The 16832-nt window shown below is 47.0% G+C and overlaps 2 protein-coding genes across 2 annotated transcripts in view; one reads left to right on the top strand and one right to left on the bottom strand.

The window, feature by feature from the left end:
- The window catches only part of LOC144484515 (uncharacterized), a 225139-nt gene that overhangs the window by 15220 nt on the left and 193087 nt on the right, over positions 1 to 16832 (top strand). The gene's annotated exons all lie outside the window — the stretch shown is intronic.
- Positions 80 to 13829, bottom strand: LOC144484518 (uncharacterized). The gene is given in 3 exon segments (XM_078203039.1): positions 80 to 754; positions 12429 to 12913; positions 12916 to 13829. Coding segments are annotated over 3 exon segments (1824 nt in total). The 5' UTR covers positions 13726 to 13829; the 3' UTR covers positions 80 to 225.

Consider the following 16832-nt stretch of genomic DNA (forward strand, 5'->3'; position numbering starts at 1 on the left):
TGGAAATCCTCCACCTGATGCACCACCCAACACCAGAGTTTCAACCGGCCAGGAAAAGCGCAAGCTGTTGCATCAAACACAATCCATCGAGAGCATTCCAAAAAGGTTTGGTTCTGCCTTTCAATTATCCTAATGAACAATGTTTGCATCTTCATAGCTGCTGACAGATAAAGTTAATAAAATACACATTCAGTTGCCTACAACAGTTAATAAACATTTGCATTACTAAAACAAAACAGGTTTCTCATCAGTGTGACTGCGCTGGTGTTTCCGCAGGTTGGCTAACCGAGTGAATCCTTTCTCACACTCGGGGCAGGGGAATGGCTTCTCCCCAGTGTGAACTCGCTCATGTGCCAGCAGGTTCGATGAGTGAGTGAATCCCATCCCGCAGTCAGAGCAGAGGAACGGCCTCTCCCCAGTGTGAACTCTCCGGTGGTTCAGCAGGTTGTATGAATGAGTGAATCGCTTTCCACAGTCAGAGCAGATGAACGGCCTCTCCCCGGTGTGAATTCGCTGATGTGTCACCAGACTGGATGACTGAGTGAATCCCTTCCCACACACGGGACAGGTGAACTGTCGCTCCCCAGTGTGGTTTCGCCCATGAGCTTTCAGTTCAAATGAGTAACTGAATCCCTTCCCACAGTCCCCACATTTATAGGGTCTTTCTCCAGTGTGAACGTGCTTGTGTTTCAACAGGCCAGATGATCGGCTGTAGCCTTGTCCACACTCAGAGCACGTGTACGGTTTCACCCCACTCTTAACAGTGCTTTTACCTTCCATGTTCAAATTCTGATGATACTGAGGTTCTGATGAATTGGGCGACTCTCAGATCCTGATGTGATGTTCAAATTTCCCAACTGCAAATCCTCAACTTCCAATACCCTGTGAAATTGATTTAAAACAGAAAAAAAGAGAGTGAGAGAGAACCCACAAAACTCAAAGGCAAGTTGTGAAATTGAGCTGAATGAATCTGGTAATTTGTGGAGCTGGTACTAGGAAAAGATGACCATGAAAACAGCTGGATTGTCATAAAAACCCAACTAGTGTCCTTCAGGCGAGGAAACCTGCTCATGCAGTCTGGGCCTACACCAGGTCTGAACCAACACAAGACTCTGGGATCAATGAGGGGAGCAAGGAAGAGAAAGATAGAGAGGTAGGAGCAGGAAGTATTGAAGGCGAGGCTTTTATGTATCTCCAACTCGACCCGAGCTTTGAAGGAATCATTAGCTCACCCACCTAGAAGGTCCAGAGCATCAGGTGTGTGTGAACATGAACACTTCCAGGTTCCCCTCCAAGTAACACACCATCCTATCATGTCTGACATCCAGTGCTCGTTGAGCAGAAATGTCCTCCAATTCAATACTGGGAAGAGGAAAGCCACTGTCTTCAGTGCTTGCAACAAAATCCACTCCTCTCTGTTGTAACTCTTTGAGGCTGAACCAGACAGTTCATAAGCTGGTTGTTAAATTTCATCCCAAGCTGAGGTTCTGATTACATATCACTAAGATTATTATATTAACACCTATAGCAGAGCTGGAGTTATTTTGCAATTCAGCAGAAACAAACCCAAATGAACTGGTTCAGTCTGAATATGATTCATGCCAAAATCCAATCACTGCAGTTACTTGGAATTTGTTGGTGTTTCAGCAGCCCGGATAAGGCAATATATCCCTTCCCACAACAGGAGCAGGTGAACTGCCTCTTCCCAGTGTGACTGCGTCGATGAGTTTCCAACTTGGATTGATATTTGAGTCCCTTCCCACAGTCCCCACATTTAAGACCATAAGACATAGGAGCGGAAGTAAGGCCATTCGGCCCATCGAGTCCACTCCACCATTCAATCATGGTTGATTTCAACTCCATTTACCCGCTCTCTCCCCATAGCCCTTAATTCCTCGAGAAATCAAGAATTTATCAATTTCTGTCTTGAAGACGCTCAACGTCTCGGCCTCCACAGCCCTCTGTGGCAATGAATTCCACAGACCCACCACTCTCTGGCTGAAGAAATTTCTCCTCATCTCTGTTCTAAAGTGACTCCCTTTTATTCTAAGGCTGTGCCCCCGCGTCCTAGTCTCCCCTGTTAATGGAAACAACTTCCCTACGTCCATCCTATCTAAGCCGTTCATTATCTTGTAAGTTTCTATCAGATCTCCCCTCAACCTCCTAAACTCCAATGAATATAATCCCACGATCCTCAGACGTTCATCGTATGTCAGGCCTACCATTCCTGGGATCATCCGTGTGAATCTCCGCTGGACCCGCTCCAGTGCCAGTATGTCCTTCCTGAGGTGTGGGGCCCAAAATTGCTCACAGTACTCCAAATGGGGCCTAACCAGTGCTTTATAAAGCCTCAGAAGTACATCCCTGCTTTTGTATTCCAAGCCTCTTGAGATAAATGACAACATTACATTTGCTTTCTTAATTACGGACTCAACCTGCAAGTTTACCTTTCGAGAATCCTGGACTAGGACTCCCAAGTCCCTTTGCACTTTAGCATTTCCATGCCATCTCCCTGTTGTGACTACAATTATGTTCCAAAAGGCCAGATGATTGGTTGAAAAGCGCCAGGGACCTGGGTTCAATTCCCAGCTTGGGTCACTGTCTGTGTGGAGTTTGCATGTTCTCCCCATGTCTGCGTGGGTTTCCTCTGGGTGCTCCGGTTTCCTCCCACAGTCCAAAGATATGCAGGTTAGGTGGATTGGCCATGCTAAATTGCCCCTTAGTGTTAGGGGGACTAGCTTGGTAAGTGCATGGGGTTATGGGGTTAGGGCCTGGGTGGGATTGTGGTTGGTGCAGACTCGATGGGCCAAATGGCCGCCTTCTGCACTGTAAGATTCTATGATTCTCTGATTTTTAGCAACTTCTCAGCTGTCTTTATCCTCATTTCCATTCCCTTTGTCCCATTCCACTCCCCCTCCTCATAGTATGAATCTTTTCTGATTCTCTTTACTCTTAGCTGTGACGAAGGGTCATCCAGACTGGAAACATTGGCTCTATTCTCTCCCCACAGAAGCTGTCAGACCTGCTGAGATTTTCCAGCATTGTCTGGTTTAGCTCCGCCCACTGACCGCGCATGCGCCCTGCACGGAACAAAGATGGCGGCCGCGGCACTGGGCCTGATCCCGGATAAAATCCCCGCAGCTGCAAACCCGGGACCCGCAGGCTCTTATTCGGCCCTTGCGGTCTACAGCGGGTGTTTGTGAAGCCTCCGCTCCCTCCCCACCCCGACTCCCGGCTCCATTCCTCCCTCCACCCCACCGACTCTCACCCGCTAAAAAAATAGCATCTCCCTCACTCGCAGGGCTCCGAGCAAAGTGACACAACGCATGCGCCAGAGACAGCACCACGCCGGCGTACTGGCCTCCTGTGGAGTGAATAGGGCACTTTCACACCCGCAGCGAATGCTGGGTGATAACGCTGCAAGAAAGGATGTCCCGAGGCATGGTACATTGGGGAAACTATGCAGACGCTGCGACAACGGATGAATGAACACCGCTCGACAATCACCAGGCAAGACTGTTCTCTTCCTGTTGGGGAGCACTTCAGCGGTCACGGGCATTCGGCCTCTGATATTCGGGTAAGCGTTCTCCAAGGCGGCCTTCGCGACACACGACAGCGCAGAGTCGCGGAGCAGAAACTGATAGCCAGGTTCCGCACACACAAGGACGGCCTCAACCGGGATATTGGGTTTATGTCACACTATTTCACATAAATATTTCTGCTTTTTTCCTCCTGAGTCTTTATCATGCGATCCTAGAATCAGAATTTATGTCACACTATTTGTAACTCCCACAGTTGCGTGGACCTGCAGAGTTTCACTGGCTGTCTTGTCTGGAGACAATACACATCTTTTTAGCCTGTCTTGATGCTCTCTCCACTCCCATTGTTTTGTTTCTTAAAGACTGGATTAGTTGTAAGTATTCGCATTCCAACCATTATTCATGTAAATTGAGTCTGTGTCTTATAAGTTCTGTTTGTGAACAGAATTCCCACTCACCTGAAGAAGGGGCTCAGAGCCTCGAAAGCTTGTGTGGCTTTTGCTACCAAATAAACCTGTTGGACTTTAACCTGGTGTTGTTAAACTTCTTACTGTGATAACTGCACCATTGAAATCTCAAAGGGTTAATACAAAATAAAATTGTTAACATTTGAGATAAATTAACAAAATATTGTGAATTGGTGATCTGCTGTACTCCATTTCTGAAAGTTCTGCTGTGGATCCCACACAGAGATATCAAAGCTTTTATACCGTTTCTCCTCTCCTTCCTTGATGGTGCTGATTCTGGCTGGGTTCAATCGTGATGTGGAGATGCCGGCGTTGGACTGGGGTAAACACAGTAAGAGGTCTTACAACACCAGGTTAAAGTCCAACAGGTTTATTTGGTAGCACAGGCTTTTGGAGTGGTCCTCCTTCAGGTGAGTGAAGAGATGTGTTCACAAACAGGGCATTCATAGACACAGACTCAATTTACAAGATAATGGTTAGAATGCGAGTCTTGACAGGTAACCAAGTCTTTAAAGGTACAGACAATGCGAGTGGAGAGAGGGTTAAGCACAGGTTAAAGAGGTGTGAATTATCTTCAGCCAGGACAGTTAGTGAGATTTTGCAAGCCCAGGAAAGTCATGGGGGTTACAGGTAGTGTGACAGGAACCCAAGATCCCGGTTGAGGCCATCCTCATGTGTGCGGAATTTGGCTATCAGTTTTTGCTCAGCAATTCTGCGTTGTCATGTGTTGTGAAGACCGCCTTGGAGAACGCTTACCCGAAGATCAGAGGTTGAATGCCCGTGAGTGTTCCCCGACAGGAAGAGAACACTCCTGCCTGGTGATTGTCGAGCGGTGTTCAGTCATCCATTGTCGTAGCATCTGCATGGTCTCGCCAATATACCATGCCTCGGGACATCCTTTCCTGCATTGTATCAGGTAGACAATGTTGGCCGAGTCGCAAGAGTATGTACCATGTACTTAGTGGTTGGTATTCTCACGTGAGATGATGGTATCCTTGTCGATGAGCCAGCACATCTTGCAGGGGTTGCTGTGGCAGGGTGGTGTGGTGACTTGGTCTCTCCTGAAGGCTGGGTAGTTTGCTGCGGACAATGGTCTGTTTGAGGTGCGTCAATGCCAGATTCATCAGCCGCACTCACAAGACAGTCCCGAACGTCACCCAAGCACAACGCAATGCCATCCGCGCTCTCAAGACCAACCGCAACATTGTCATCAAACCAGCAAAGGGGGGGGGGGCACTGTCATACTGAACAGAATGAATTACTGCAAAGAAGTGAGCCAACATTGAACAACGAGGAACACTACAGACAGTTATCCGCAGATCCGACCTGTCAACGCAACAGACTGATCAAGACCTTTGATTCAGACCTCCAAAGCACCCTCCGTGCTCTCATCCCACGTGCTCTCATCCCACGTACTCCCCGCATTGGAGATCTCTACTGCCTCCCGAAGATACACAAGGCCAACACACGCAGTTGTCCCATCGTATCAGGCAATGGGACCCTATGTGAGAACCTCTCCGGCTACGCCAAGGGCATCCTGAAACCCATTGTACAAAGAACCCCCAGCTTCTGTCGTGATACTACGGACTTCCTACAGAAACGCAGCACACATGGAGCAGTTGAACCAGGAGCACTCCTCGTCACAATGGATGTCCCAGCACTCTACACCAGCATCCCCCACAATGATGATATTGCTGCAACTGCCTCAGTACTCAATGCTGTCAACTGCCAATCTCCAGATGCAATTCTACAACTCATCCACTTCATCCTGGACCACAATGTCATCACCTTCAACAACCAGTTCTTCATCCAGACACAAATTCGCACCTCAATATGCCAACATATGCGATTCCCGGCTTGGGTCACTGTCTTGTGGAGTCAGCACGTTCTCCCCGCGTCTGCGTAGGTTTCCTCCGGATGTTCTGGTTTCCTCCCACATTCCGAAAGAGGTGCTGGTTAGGTGCATTGGCCATGCTAAATTCTCCCAAATTCAGTGTACCCAAACAGGCACTGGAGTGGGGCGACTAGGGGATTTTCAGAGTAACTTCATTGCAGTGTTAATGTAAACCTACTTGTGACACTAATAAATAAACTTTTTAAAAAAACAGCAGTAATGACAGTAGAAGGCAATCTCTGTAGTCACTTGTGATCTCACTGGTGTCTAACCAGGTTGAATGACTGAATGAAGCTCTTCCCACACTCAAAACAACTACTCCCCTGTGTGAGCTCACTGGTGTCTCAGCAGGTTGAAAGGGCAAATCCTTTCCCACAAATGGAGCAGGTGAATGACATCACCCTTGTGTGAATGAGCATAAGATCATAAGACATAGGAGCAGAATTAGACCACTCGGCCCATCGAGTCTGCTCAGCCATTCAATCATGGCCGATATTTTTCTCACCCCATTCTCCTGCCTTTTCCCCATAACCCCTGATCCCCTTATTAATCAAGAATGAGTTGGTGTTTCAACACTTCGTGTCTGCTTTTAAAATTTTTACACATTTAGAACATTTTTAGTGTTAAGAAATTAAATTTCAGTGAGGCAGAATAGAAATCATAGAAACCCTACAGTGCAGAAGGAGGCCATTCGGCCCATCGTTTCTGCACCGACCACAATCCCACCCAGGCCCTACCCCCACATATTTACCCGCTAATCCCTCTGACCTCCGCATCTCGGAATTCTAAGGGGCAATTGTTAACCTTGACCAATCAACCTAACCCGCACATCTTTGGACTGATAATGACAGAGCGAATCCCTTCGCACACACAGGTTAGGGTCTGGAATGCACTGACTGAACGTGCGGTGCAGGCAGATTCAATTCAAGCATTCAAAGGGGAAATTAGACATTATCTGAACAGGAAGAATGTGCAGGGATACAGGGAGAAGGTGACAGAATGGAACTCGTTGAGTTACGCATTCGGAGAACTAGTGCAGACACAATGGGCCAAATGGCCTCCTCCTGCACCAAAACTCTTCAGTGACTCTGAAATCTTTAAAAGCCTAAAATGCTGGAATAAAACTCAGCAGGTTCAGCAGCATCTGTGCAGAGAGAGAAACAGAGTTAACATTTCAGGTCTGTGACCTTTCCTGTGAACTGGGGAAAGTTAGAAATGTAACAGGTTTGGGTGGGACAGGGACTAAAGGAAGGTCTGTGAGAGGGTGGAAGACAGGAGAGATTTAATGAGAGAAAAGTGAATCCCCCCCAAAGAGCCAAAGGGAATGGAGATGGAGCGAGAGAAGAAACAGAGAAACAGAAGCTGTGTCTGGAGCAGGGGGGCTGACGACTGAAAGAAGGAAAAATGAAACAATCAAAGGAAAAGAAACAGAACGGGCTGAGAGTTTACTCTCTGAAACTGTTGGACTGAATGTTGGGTCCAGAAGGCTGTAAAGTGTGGAGGGGGCGGGGTGAGTGGGAGGATCTTCTCCTGGACCTGCTCCAGACCCTGGTTAAAGCAGTAATCTGTTGATTCAGGATGGGTGGGGCTGAAGGGGGTGGCGGGGGTCACTCTGGTTGATCTTCTGTGGTCTTGTTTGTGCCCAGGTGGCCCTGAAGAGGGACATTCTGTTGGGACTTTGTGGCTGATTTTGGTCTTTTAGTTTGATTGAACCACAAGTTTGGGGAAACGAGGAGGAAGAATGTTCCAGAGAAACTGGAATTATCTGTTTTGAATTTCTATTCTGCATTGATAGAGACACTGACCCTGTCAACTCCTTTTTTTAAATTAGAAGGGAAGGATTTAATGATAGAAAATTAAAACCAAACATCAGGTCAAAATTTGACAGGGTCACTCGATTCACCAGGACCTGAATTTCACAGAATCATGGTGCAGGAGACCATTTGGCCCATCGTGTTTGCACTGGCCCTCCAAATGAACATTATGGCTTAGTGCCATTCTCCTGCCTTTTCTCCATACCCTTTGTTAGGGAGCTTTCCTCGCTGTCCCATTCCTCACTCCCCTGAGAGTCCAGACAAATAGTTTCAAAGTTTAAAATTGGCCTTTATTCAATCTATAGCAGGGGAAACCTGTTTCCACACGTGACATACAGGCTCCCAGAACAAAGGAATACAACAGCAATTATATCTTTAACATCAACTATAAGTCATGAACACACAAATCAAAGTTGTAAACGTATTCAAAGGTACTCAATATCCAATCCCAACTAATAGTTCTGATTACTTCATTTGTTTTCCGCAGTCGTGTTTAACCAATTACAGCAGCCCTACGCTTGCTTAATCACAATATTCAATCAACAGGGCACGTGCACATAGCTACATTATCAATAAACACATGTCTGTGTCCTTGACTATCTGGCACCCTGAGTGGTGGCTTATGACTTCTGTCAAAACACACTGCAGTCCTGGGCTGTTATCTGAAAGCAGTGATGTTGTAGTTACAGCCTCTTGTGGGCCATCAAAGGCCCCATGTTGATTATTTTTGCAGCTGTGCCTTGCAGCTCCAGCAGTTTCCCAGGAACTTTGCTGCATTGAATGATTTTTAACCCTTTCGCCATCTATCCCAGGTATTAGTCCAGTCGACCTTCTCTGACCTGCTTCTTACACATTTACATTCCTTTCTTAAGCAGATGAATAATACTCCAACTGTGGTCACACCAGTGTTCTGTATAACTAATGAATAACGTCCTTTCTTTTGTAATCAATCCCCTTCACAATAAACAATAACATTCTATTAACTTTCCTGATTACTTGCTGTACCTGCATACCAGCCTTTTGCGATTCATGTACAAGGACACACAGATCCCTCTGAGTCTCTCACTATTTTGATGATATACTTTCTTTTCATTCTTCCTCCCAAAATGGACAATTTCACATTTGCCCACATTATTCTACATTTACCTGTTCTTTGCCCACTCGCTTAACCTATCTATGTCCCTTTGTAGCCTCTTTACATCCTTTTCATTACTTACTTTTCCAGCTACCTTTATATCATCAGCAAATTTAGCAACCATACCTTCAATTCCTTCATCTGAGTTATTTATATAAATGGTAAAAAGGTTGAGGTCCCAGCATTGATCCCTGTGGCACACCGCTCGTCACATCCAGCCAACTGGAAAAAGACCCATTTACGCCAATCCTGTTTCCTGTTAAGTCGCCAATCTTCTTTCCGTGCCAATATGTTACCATTCCCCCAGCCCCACTAGGAGTTTTCATTTTCCACAATATCCTTTGATGTGATAGCTTACAAATGCATTCTGGAAATCTCAGTACATTCGCCTTTCTGCACCTTTGGTTCCCGTTTATCCACAGCACATGTGACTCATTCAAAGAACTGAAAAAATAGGTTGAATATGGTTTCCCTTTCTCAAAACCATGTTGACTCTTCTTCATGGCCTGATTTTTTCTCACTGCCATGCTGTAACGTATTTAATAATAGCTTCTAACATTTTTCCTACGGCATGTTAAGTTAACTGTCCTGTAGTTTCCTGCTTTTTGTCTCTCTCCTTCTTTGAATAAAGGAGCTGCATTTGCTACTTTCTAATCTAATGGAACTTCCACCAAAACCGGGGTATTTTGGAAAATTAGAACAATGCATCAACTATCTCACCCGTCATTTCTACCCCTCTTCAGCTAAAGAACAGCCATATGGCCTCGAAATGTCAACTCTGTTTCTCCCTCCACAGGTGCTGCCAGACCTGCTGAGTCTTTCCAGCATTTTCTGTTTTTATTTCAGATTTTCAGTATCTGCAATACTTTGCTTTTATCTCACGAGCTACTTCTTTTAAGAGCTGAGAATGAAGTCCATCGGGACCCAGGCATTTGTCAGTCCACAGCTCCAACTATTTGCTCAGTGCAACTTCATAAGTGACAGCAGTTTTCCTGAGTTCCTCTCTCCCTTCCACACCCCGATAAGATATTACTTCTATCCTCGATACTATCGGGCAGAGTACTATAGTGAAGACTGATACAAAGTACCTGTTGAATTCATCTGCCACCTCCTCACTTTCCATTATTAATTCCCTGGAGTCACTTTCTCTTCGACCAACATTCACTTGGATAACTCTTTTTTATTTAAATATCCAGAGAAATGTTTACAGAACAAAGAGAATTATAGCAGAGGAACAGGCCCTTCTGCCCTCCATGGTCCTGCACCGACTATGCTGCCCGACTGAACTAAAACCCCCGACCCTTCCAGGGACCATATCCCTCTATTCCCATCCTATTCATGTAAAAGTCAAGACGCCCCTTAAAAGTCACTACCGTATCCGCTTCCACTATCTCCCCCGGCAACGAGTTCCAGGCACCCACTACTCTCTGTGTAAAAAATCTGCCTCGTACATCTCCTTTAAATCTTGCCCCTCGCACCTTAAACCTGTGCCCCCTGGTAATTGACTCTTCCACCCTGGGGAAAAAGCTTCTGACTATCCACTCTGTCCATGCCTCTCATAATCTTGTAGAATTCTATCAGGTCGCCCCCCTCACCTCCGTCGCTCCAGTGAGAACAAACTAAGTTTCTCCAACCTTTCCTCATAGCTAATGCCCTCCATACCCGGCAACATCCTGGTAAATCTTTTCTGTACCATCTCCAAAGTCTCCACATCCTTCTGGTAGTGTGGCGACCAGAATTGAACACTATATTCCAAGTGCGGCCTAACTAAGGTTCTACAAAGCTGCAACATGACTTGCCAATTTTTAAACTCAATGTCCCGGCCGATGAAGGCAAGCATGCCGTATGCCTTCTTGACTACCTTCTCCACCTGCATTGCCACTTTCAGTGATCTGTGTACCTGTACACCCAGATCCCTTTGCCCATCAATACTCTTAAGGGTTCTCCATTTACTGTATATTTCCTATCTGTATTAGACCTTCCAAAATGCATTACCTCACATTTGTCCGGATTAAACTCCATCTGCCATTTCTCCACCCAAGTCTCCAACTGATCTATATCCTTCTGTATCCTCTGATGGTCCTCATCGCTATCCGCAAATCCACCAACCTTTGTGTCGTTCGCAAACTTACGAATCAAACCAGTTATATTTTCCTCCAAATCATTTACAGATATTAGAAACAGCAAAGGTCCCAGCACTGATCCCCAAGGAACGCCACTTGTCCCAGCTCTCCATTCAGAAATGCACTCTTCCACTGCTACCCTCTGTCTTCTTTGATCGAGCCAGTTTTGTATCCACGTAGCCAGCTCACCTCTGATCCCATGCAACTTCACCTTCTGCACCAGTCTGCCATGAGGGACCTTGTCAAAGGCCTTACTGAAGTCCATGTAGACAACATCCACTGCCCTACCCTCATCAATCATCTTCGTCACTTCCTCGAAAAACTTGATCAAGTTCGTGAGACACGACCTCCCCTTCACAAAACCATGTTGCCACTCACTAATACGTCCACTTATTTCCAAGTGGGAATAAATCCTGTCTCGAAGAATCCTCTCCAATAATTTCCCTATCACTGATGTAAGGCTCACCAGCCTGTAATTACCTGGATTATTCTTGCTCCCCTTCTTAAACAAAGGAACAACATTGGCTATTCTCCAATCCTCTGGGACCTCCCCGGTAGCCAATGAGGATACAAAGATTTCTAATTTACTATCCATCTTTATATTTCTAGCTGCCTTTCTCTCGTACTCCAATTCTTCTCCTTATTTAATCTTTTTATCATTCTTTGCTGTTTATATTCTGTCTAGTTTTCTGACCTGCCACCCATCTTTGTGCAATTGTTTACTTTTTTCTTTAAGTTTTATACTATCTTTAACTTTTTTCGTGAACCACGGATGGTGGGTTGTCCCCTTGGAATTTTTCTTCCTCATTGGAATGTATCTGTTCTGGGTTTTCTGAAATAACCCTTTCAAATCTGCCACTGCACCTCTATTGACCAGTTCCTTAACCTCATTTGCCAGTTCACTTACATTGAACACAGTTCGGTCCTCGATGTGATTAACAGAAAAGTCCAATCACTGTGGTTAGTTGTAAACTCGCTGGTGACTCCGCAGTGTGGATGACTGAGTGAATCTCTTCCAAAACTCAGGGCAGTTAAATGGTTTCTCCCCAGTGTGATCAGCTCAGAAGACTGAGTGAATCCCTTCCCACACTCAGAGTGGGTGAATGGCCTTCCCCCAGTGTGAGTGCGCCACTGAGTTTCCAGCTCTGACAGGTAACTGAGTCTCTCCTCACAGTCTCACATTTCCATGGTCTCTCGCTAATGTGACTGTGGTTGTAAACAGTGCTGTTTCCTTCCAGGTTCAAAAATCTCTGCTTGTTATGTTACGATAAATTGTGTGGCTCCATCCAATCCTGATCTGATGTTTTGTGTGAGTTTCCTGACCCCAAATCCTCCCATTCTCAGACCAACAATATTAACACCTACAGCAGGGCTGGAGTCACTTTTCAATTCAGCAGAAACAGACCCAAATGAACATGGTTCAGTTTGAATATGATTCACAGCAAAATTCAATCACAATAGTTCCTTGTGAATTCGCTGGTGTTTCAGCAGATTTGATGACTGACTGAATCCCTTCCCACACACAGAGCAAGTGAACGGCTTCTCCCCAGTGTGAACTCGTTGGTGAGCCTGCAGCGTGTGTGAGTGAGCAAAGTCCTTCCCACATTGGGAACAAGTGAACATCCTCTCCCCAGTGTGAATCCGTTGGTGGATTGCTAGGTTGGATGATTGACTGAACCCCTTCCCACACTGGGAACAGATGAACGGTCTCTCCCCAGTGTGAACTCGCTGGTGTGTCCACAGATTGCCTGAGTGTGCAAATCCCTTCCCACACTGGGAGCAGATGAAAGGCTTCTCCCCAGTGTGAGTTCGCTGGTGTGCCAGCAGGTGAGATGAGTCAGTGAATCGCTTCCCACACTGGGAGCAAGTTAACGGCCTCTCCCCAGTGTGAACTCGCAGGTGTATCAGGAGGTTGGATGAGCGAGCAAATCCCTTCCCACACACTGGGAGCAAGTGAATGGCTTTTCCCCAGTGTGAACTTGCTGGTGTAATGTTAGGTTAGATGACTGACTGAATGCCTTCCCACAAACAGAACAGCTGAATGGTCTCTCCCCAGTGTGGGTCCTCTGGTGTATGTGTAAGCTGGATGACTGAGTGAATCCTTTCCCACACTGGGAGCAGATGAACGGCCTCTCCCCAGTGTGAATTCGCTGGTGTGTCAGGAGGTTGGCTGAGAGCGCGAATCTCTTCCCACATTGAGAACAGCTGAATGGCCTCTCCCCATTGTGAACGCGCTGGTGTTTTGTTAGCATGGATGATGCTTTGAAGCCCTTCCCACACACAGAGCAAGTGAATGGTCTGTCCTCACTGTGAATTCGCTGGTGTTTTGCTAGGTTTGATGACTGATTGAATCCCTTCCCACACACAGAGCAGGTGAATGGTTTCTCCCCCGTGTGAGTTCGCTTGTGCAATGCTAGGCTGAATGACCGATTGAATGCCTTCCCACACAGAGAGCAGGTGAATGGCCTCTCCTCAGTGTGAGTCCTCTGGTGTATATGTAAACTGGATGACTGAGTGAATCCTTTCCCACAGTGGGAGCAGGTGAATGGCCTCTCCCCTGTGTGACTACGTTGATGAATTTCCAGCAAGGATGGGGATTTGAATCCCTTCTCACAGTCCCCACATTTCCACAGTTTCTCTCTGTTGTGACTGCAATTATGTTCCGAAAGGTCAGATGATTGGTTGAAGTCTTGTCCACACACAGAACACTTGTACAGTTTCTCTCCACTGTGAATGGTGCTATTTTCTTCCATGTTCAAAATACAATGATATTCAGGTTACAATAAATTGGCCGACTCCATAAGGTACTGATACCAGGCTTGGTTTCAGTTTCCAAACTGCAAATCCTCCTCTTCTAATACCCTGTGAAATTGAATTAAAACAGAAAAAGGGAGTGAGAGAGAACCCATAAAAACACAAAGGCAGGTTGTGAAATTGAGCTGAATGAACCTGGTAATTTGTGGGGACAGCACGAGGAAAAAGTGACCATGAAAACGGCTGGATTGTCAAAAAACTCAATTGATTTCCTAATGTCCTTCAGGGAAGGGAACCTGCCATCCAGTCTGGGCACTATGGGAAAAGACAGAGAGAAATAGGAGAGATCGGGAATGAAGGAGAGGGATTTTATACATCTACAACTCAATGAGAACATTGATAGAATCTCCCAAACCCTCAACCTCCACCACCTCGAAGGACCAAGATAGCAGGTAAATGTGAACATCATCAACTCCAAGTTCCCCTCCAACTCATATCCTGACTTGTCTGATATCCAGTACTAAAAAACAGAAATTTCTTTCAAAAAATACTGGGAAGTCTGAACCCATTGTGTTCAGTCCCCACTACAAACTCCACTCCCTCACCAACAACTCTATCCCTCTTCCTGGCAATTGGCTGAAGCTGAACCGGCTGTTCACAACCCTGGTGAAATATTTCACTCTAGGATGAGCTTCCAGCCACATATCCACATCATCATCAAGACTGCTTATTTCCAGCTTATTTCCACCTTCATTCATAGAAATCCTACAGTGTGAGGAGGTCATTCGGACCATCGAGCCTGACAACAATCCCACCCAGGCCCAATCATCCCCATTTATCCTACGTATTTACCCTGTTAATCCTGCTGATGCCAAGGGTTAATTTATCGTGGCCAATCCATCTAACCTGCACATCTTTAGACTGTGGGAGGAAACCAGAACACCCGGAGGAAACCCACACAGACACGGGGGGAATGTAGAAACTCTGCACAGACAGCGACCTGAGGCTGGAATTGAACCCGGGTCCCTGGCGCTGTCAGGCAGCTGCACTAACCACTGTGCCACCGGGCCACATGTCAGTGCCATCGCCCGACTCCAGCCCAGTCTCAGCTCATCTGGAACTCTCACCCATTCCATTGTGACGTCACACCCTCACCCATTCCATTGTGACATCACACTCTCACCCATTCCATTGTGATGTCACACACTCACCCATTCCATTGTGATGTCACACTCTGACCCATTCCATTGTGACGTCACACCCTCACCCATTCCATTGTGACGTCACACCCTCACCCATTCCATTGTGACATCACACTCTCACCCATTCCATGGTGACGTCAGGGCTTCCCTCTCCGATCACAATCCCTGCCGGCCTCCCACATGCAGCCTCAATGGCGGCAGTCAGCCCGGGTCAAACACTACAAGCTGCCGCTCCATTTGGTACAAAGGGGGGGACCGGGAAGTTCATTTCCGGGGTTTGGGTTTGAACAACATGTTTACAAAGTCTCTCCACCCACCCGCCATATTTATCATTCCCCGCGCGCCGCCCTCTACCTCGTATTGATCTCGCTTCCAAATTGAAACCGTCCGTCGCCATTACCCGCACTGCGCATGCTTCAGGTCCCGCCCCTCATTCACTCCGATTGGTTGGAGGACCAGCTGCTCCCGCACTGTCCTCCAGCCCCGCCCCCTCTTCCTATTGGCCCGGAGCTGCCGTCAATCAGCCCCCGGGTATTGTGATGTGGAGCATGCGCAGTGTGTGTATGCAGCCAGTGAGTAAGTGCCGGGTGAGCGGGAAGGATGGCGTCGGAGGGAAAGAAATCAGTGGTGTCGGCCACAAAAACCAGAACAGAGGCGGTCGTGTTAAATATCAAGCGGGTGAGTAACGTCTGAGTGCGGAAGGGTGCTGGAGCCGGTGGGTGTGTGCCGATGTTTCAGATAATCCTCGATAGAGGCCTCAATCCCGGAATGAGAAGCAGCCGGTTCAACGGTTGAAAGACCCGGATACCGACCGCCATCTTTGTAGGGGGCAATGTGTAGAAAAGCGCATGCGTAGCGCCATCTTTATCAGTAGCAGTGCACCAGCGCGCGTGCGCAGTGCTCCCTTCAGCAGGAGGACTGAGTGATGGATTTTGGAAACTCTTTTACAAGGGGATGGTTTACACACAGCAAACACAAATCAAGAGAATTATTTGTCTCTTCTGAATGGAATTAGCAGTTAGAATGTTTATTGATCTATCTAATACTGGGAGCCATGAACACACAAACTTCTTATTGTTCTGTTCTCTACCTGAAGGCAGGTCTGACCCACAATGTCAGGATCTCTGCTATGGGTCGGGCAAAGAGGCAGAACCCAAATCCACCCCAGCCAGAATGGGGATTGAACCCCGTGCTGTCGGCACCAATCTCATCCACACCGGCCAGCTAGACCCCACAAGGAACCAGGCTACAGTGGCAACAGAAACTTTTATATCCGCTACCCGTGGAGCCATGGATAGTGATGGGAGAGGCTCCAAATTGTTTCCATCATATGACTGACCAGGAATCTCTCCTGCTCTTATTGTCTATCATTGGTGTATGTTTGAAGGGCAGCATGGTGGCACAGTGGTTAGCACTGCTGCCTCACAGCGCCAGGGATCCAGGTTCGATTCCTGGCCCGGGTCACTGTCTGTGTGGAGTTTGCACATTCTCAGTGTGTCTGCGTGGGTTTCCTCTGGGTGCTCTGGTTTCCTCCCACAGTCCAAAGATGTGCAAGTTAGGTGCATTGGCCATGCTAAATTGCCCTTTAGTATCAGGGGGACTAGTCTGGGTCAATGCCTGGGGATAGGGCAAGGGCGGGATTGTGGTCGGTGCAGACACGATGGGCCGAATGGCCTCTTTCTGCACTGTAGTGATTCTATGAATGATTTACAGTTTGGCCACATTATGAACACACCTTCCTCGGCCATGTACTCTGAGTGGGACTGGAAACCAGAGCTTCTGACTCAGAAGAAGGGTCACTCCCCACTGCACCACATCTTCACAGTGCACAATCCAGACTAATAAATCTAACAGGAAAACAGGAGACATTTCTTTTCACAAACAGTTGTTAAAATGTGGAACTG

Source organism: Mustelus asterias, unplaced genomic scaffold, assembly GCF_964213995.1.
Source record: "Mustelus asterias unplaced genomic scaffold, sMusAst1.hap1.1 HAP1_SCAFFOLD_113, whole genome shotgun sequence".
NCBI lineage: Eukaryota > Metazoa > Chordata > Chondrichthyes > Carcharhiniformes > Triakidae > Mustelus > Mustelus asterias.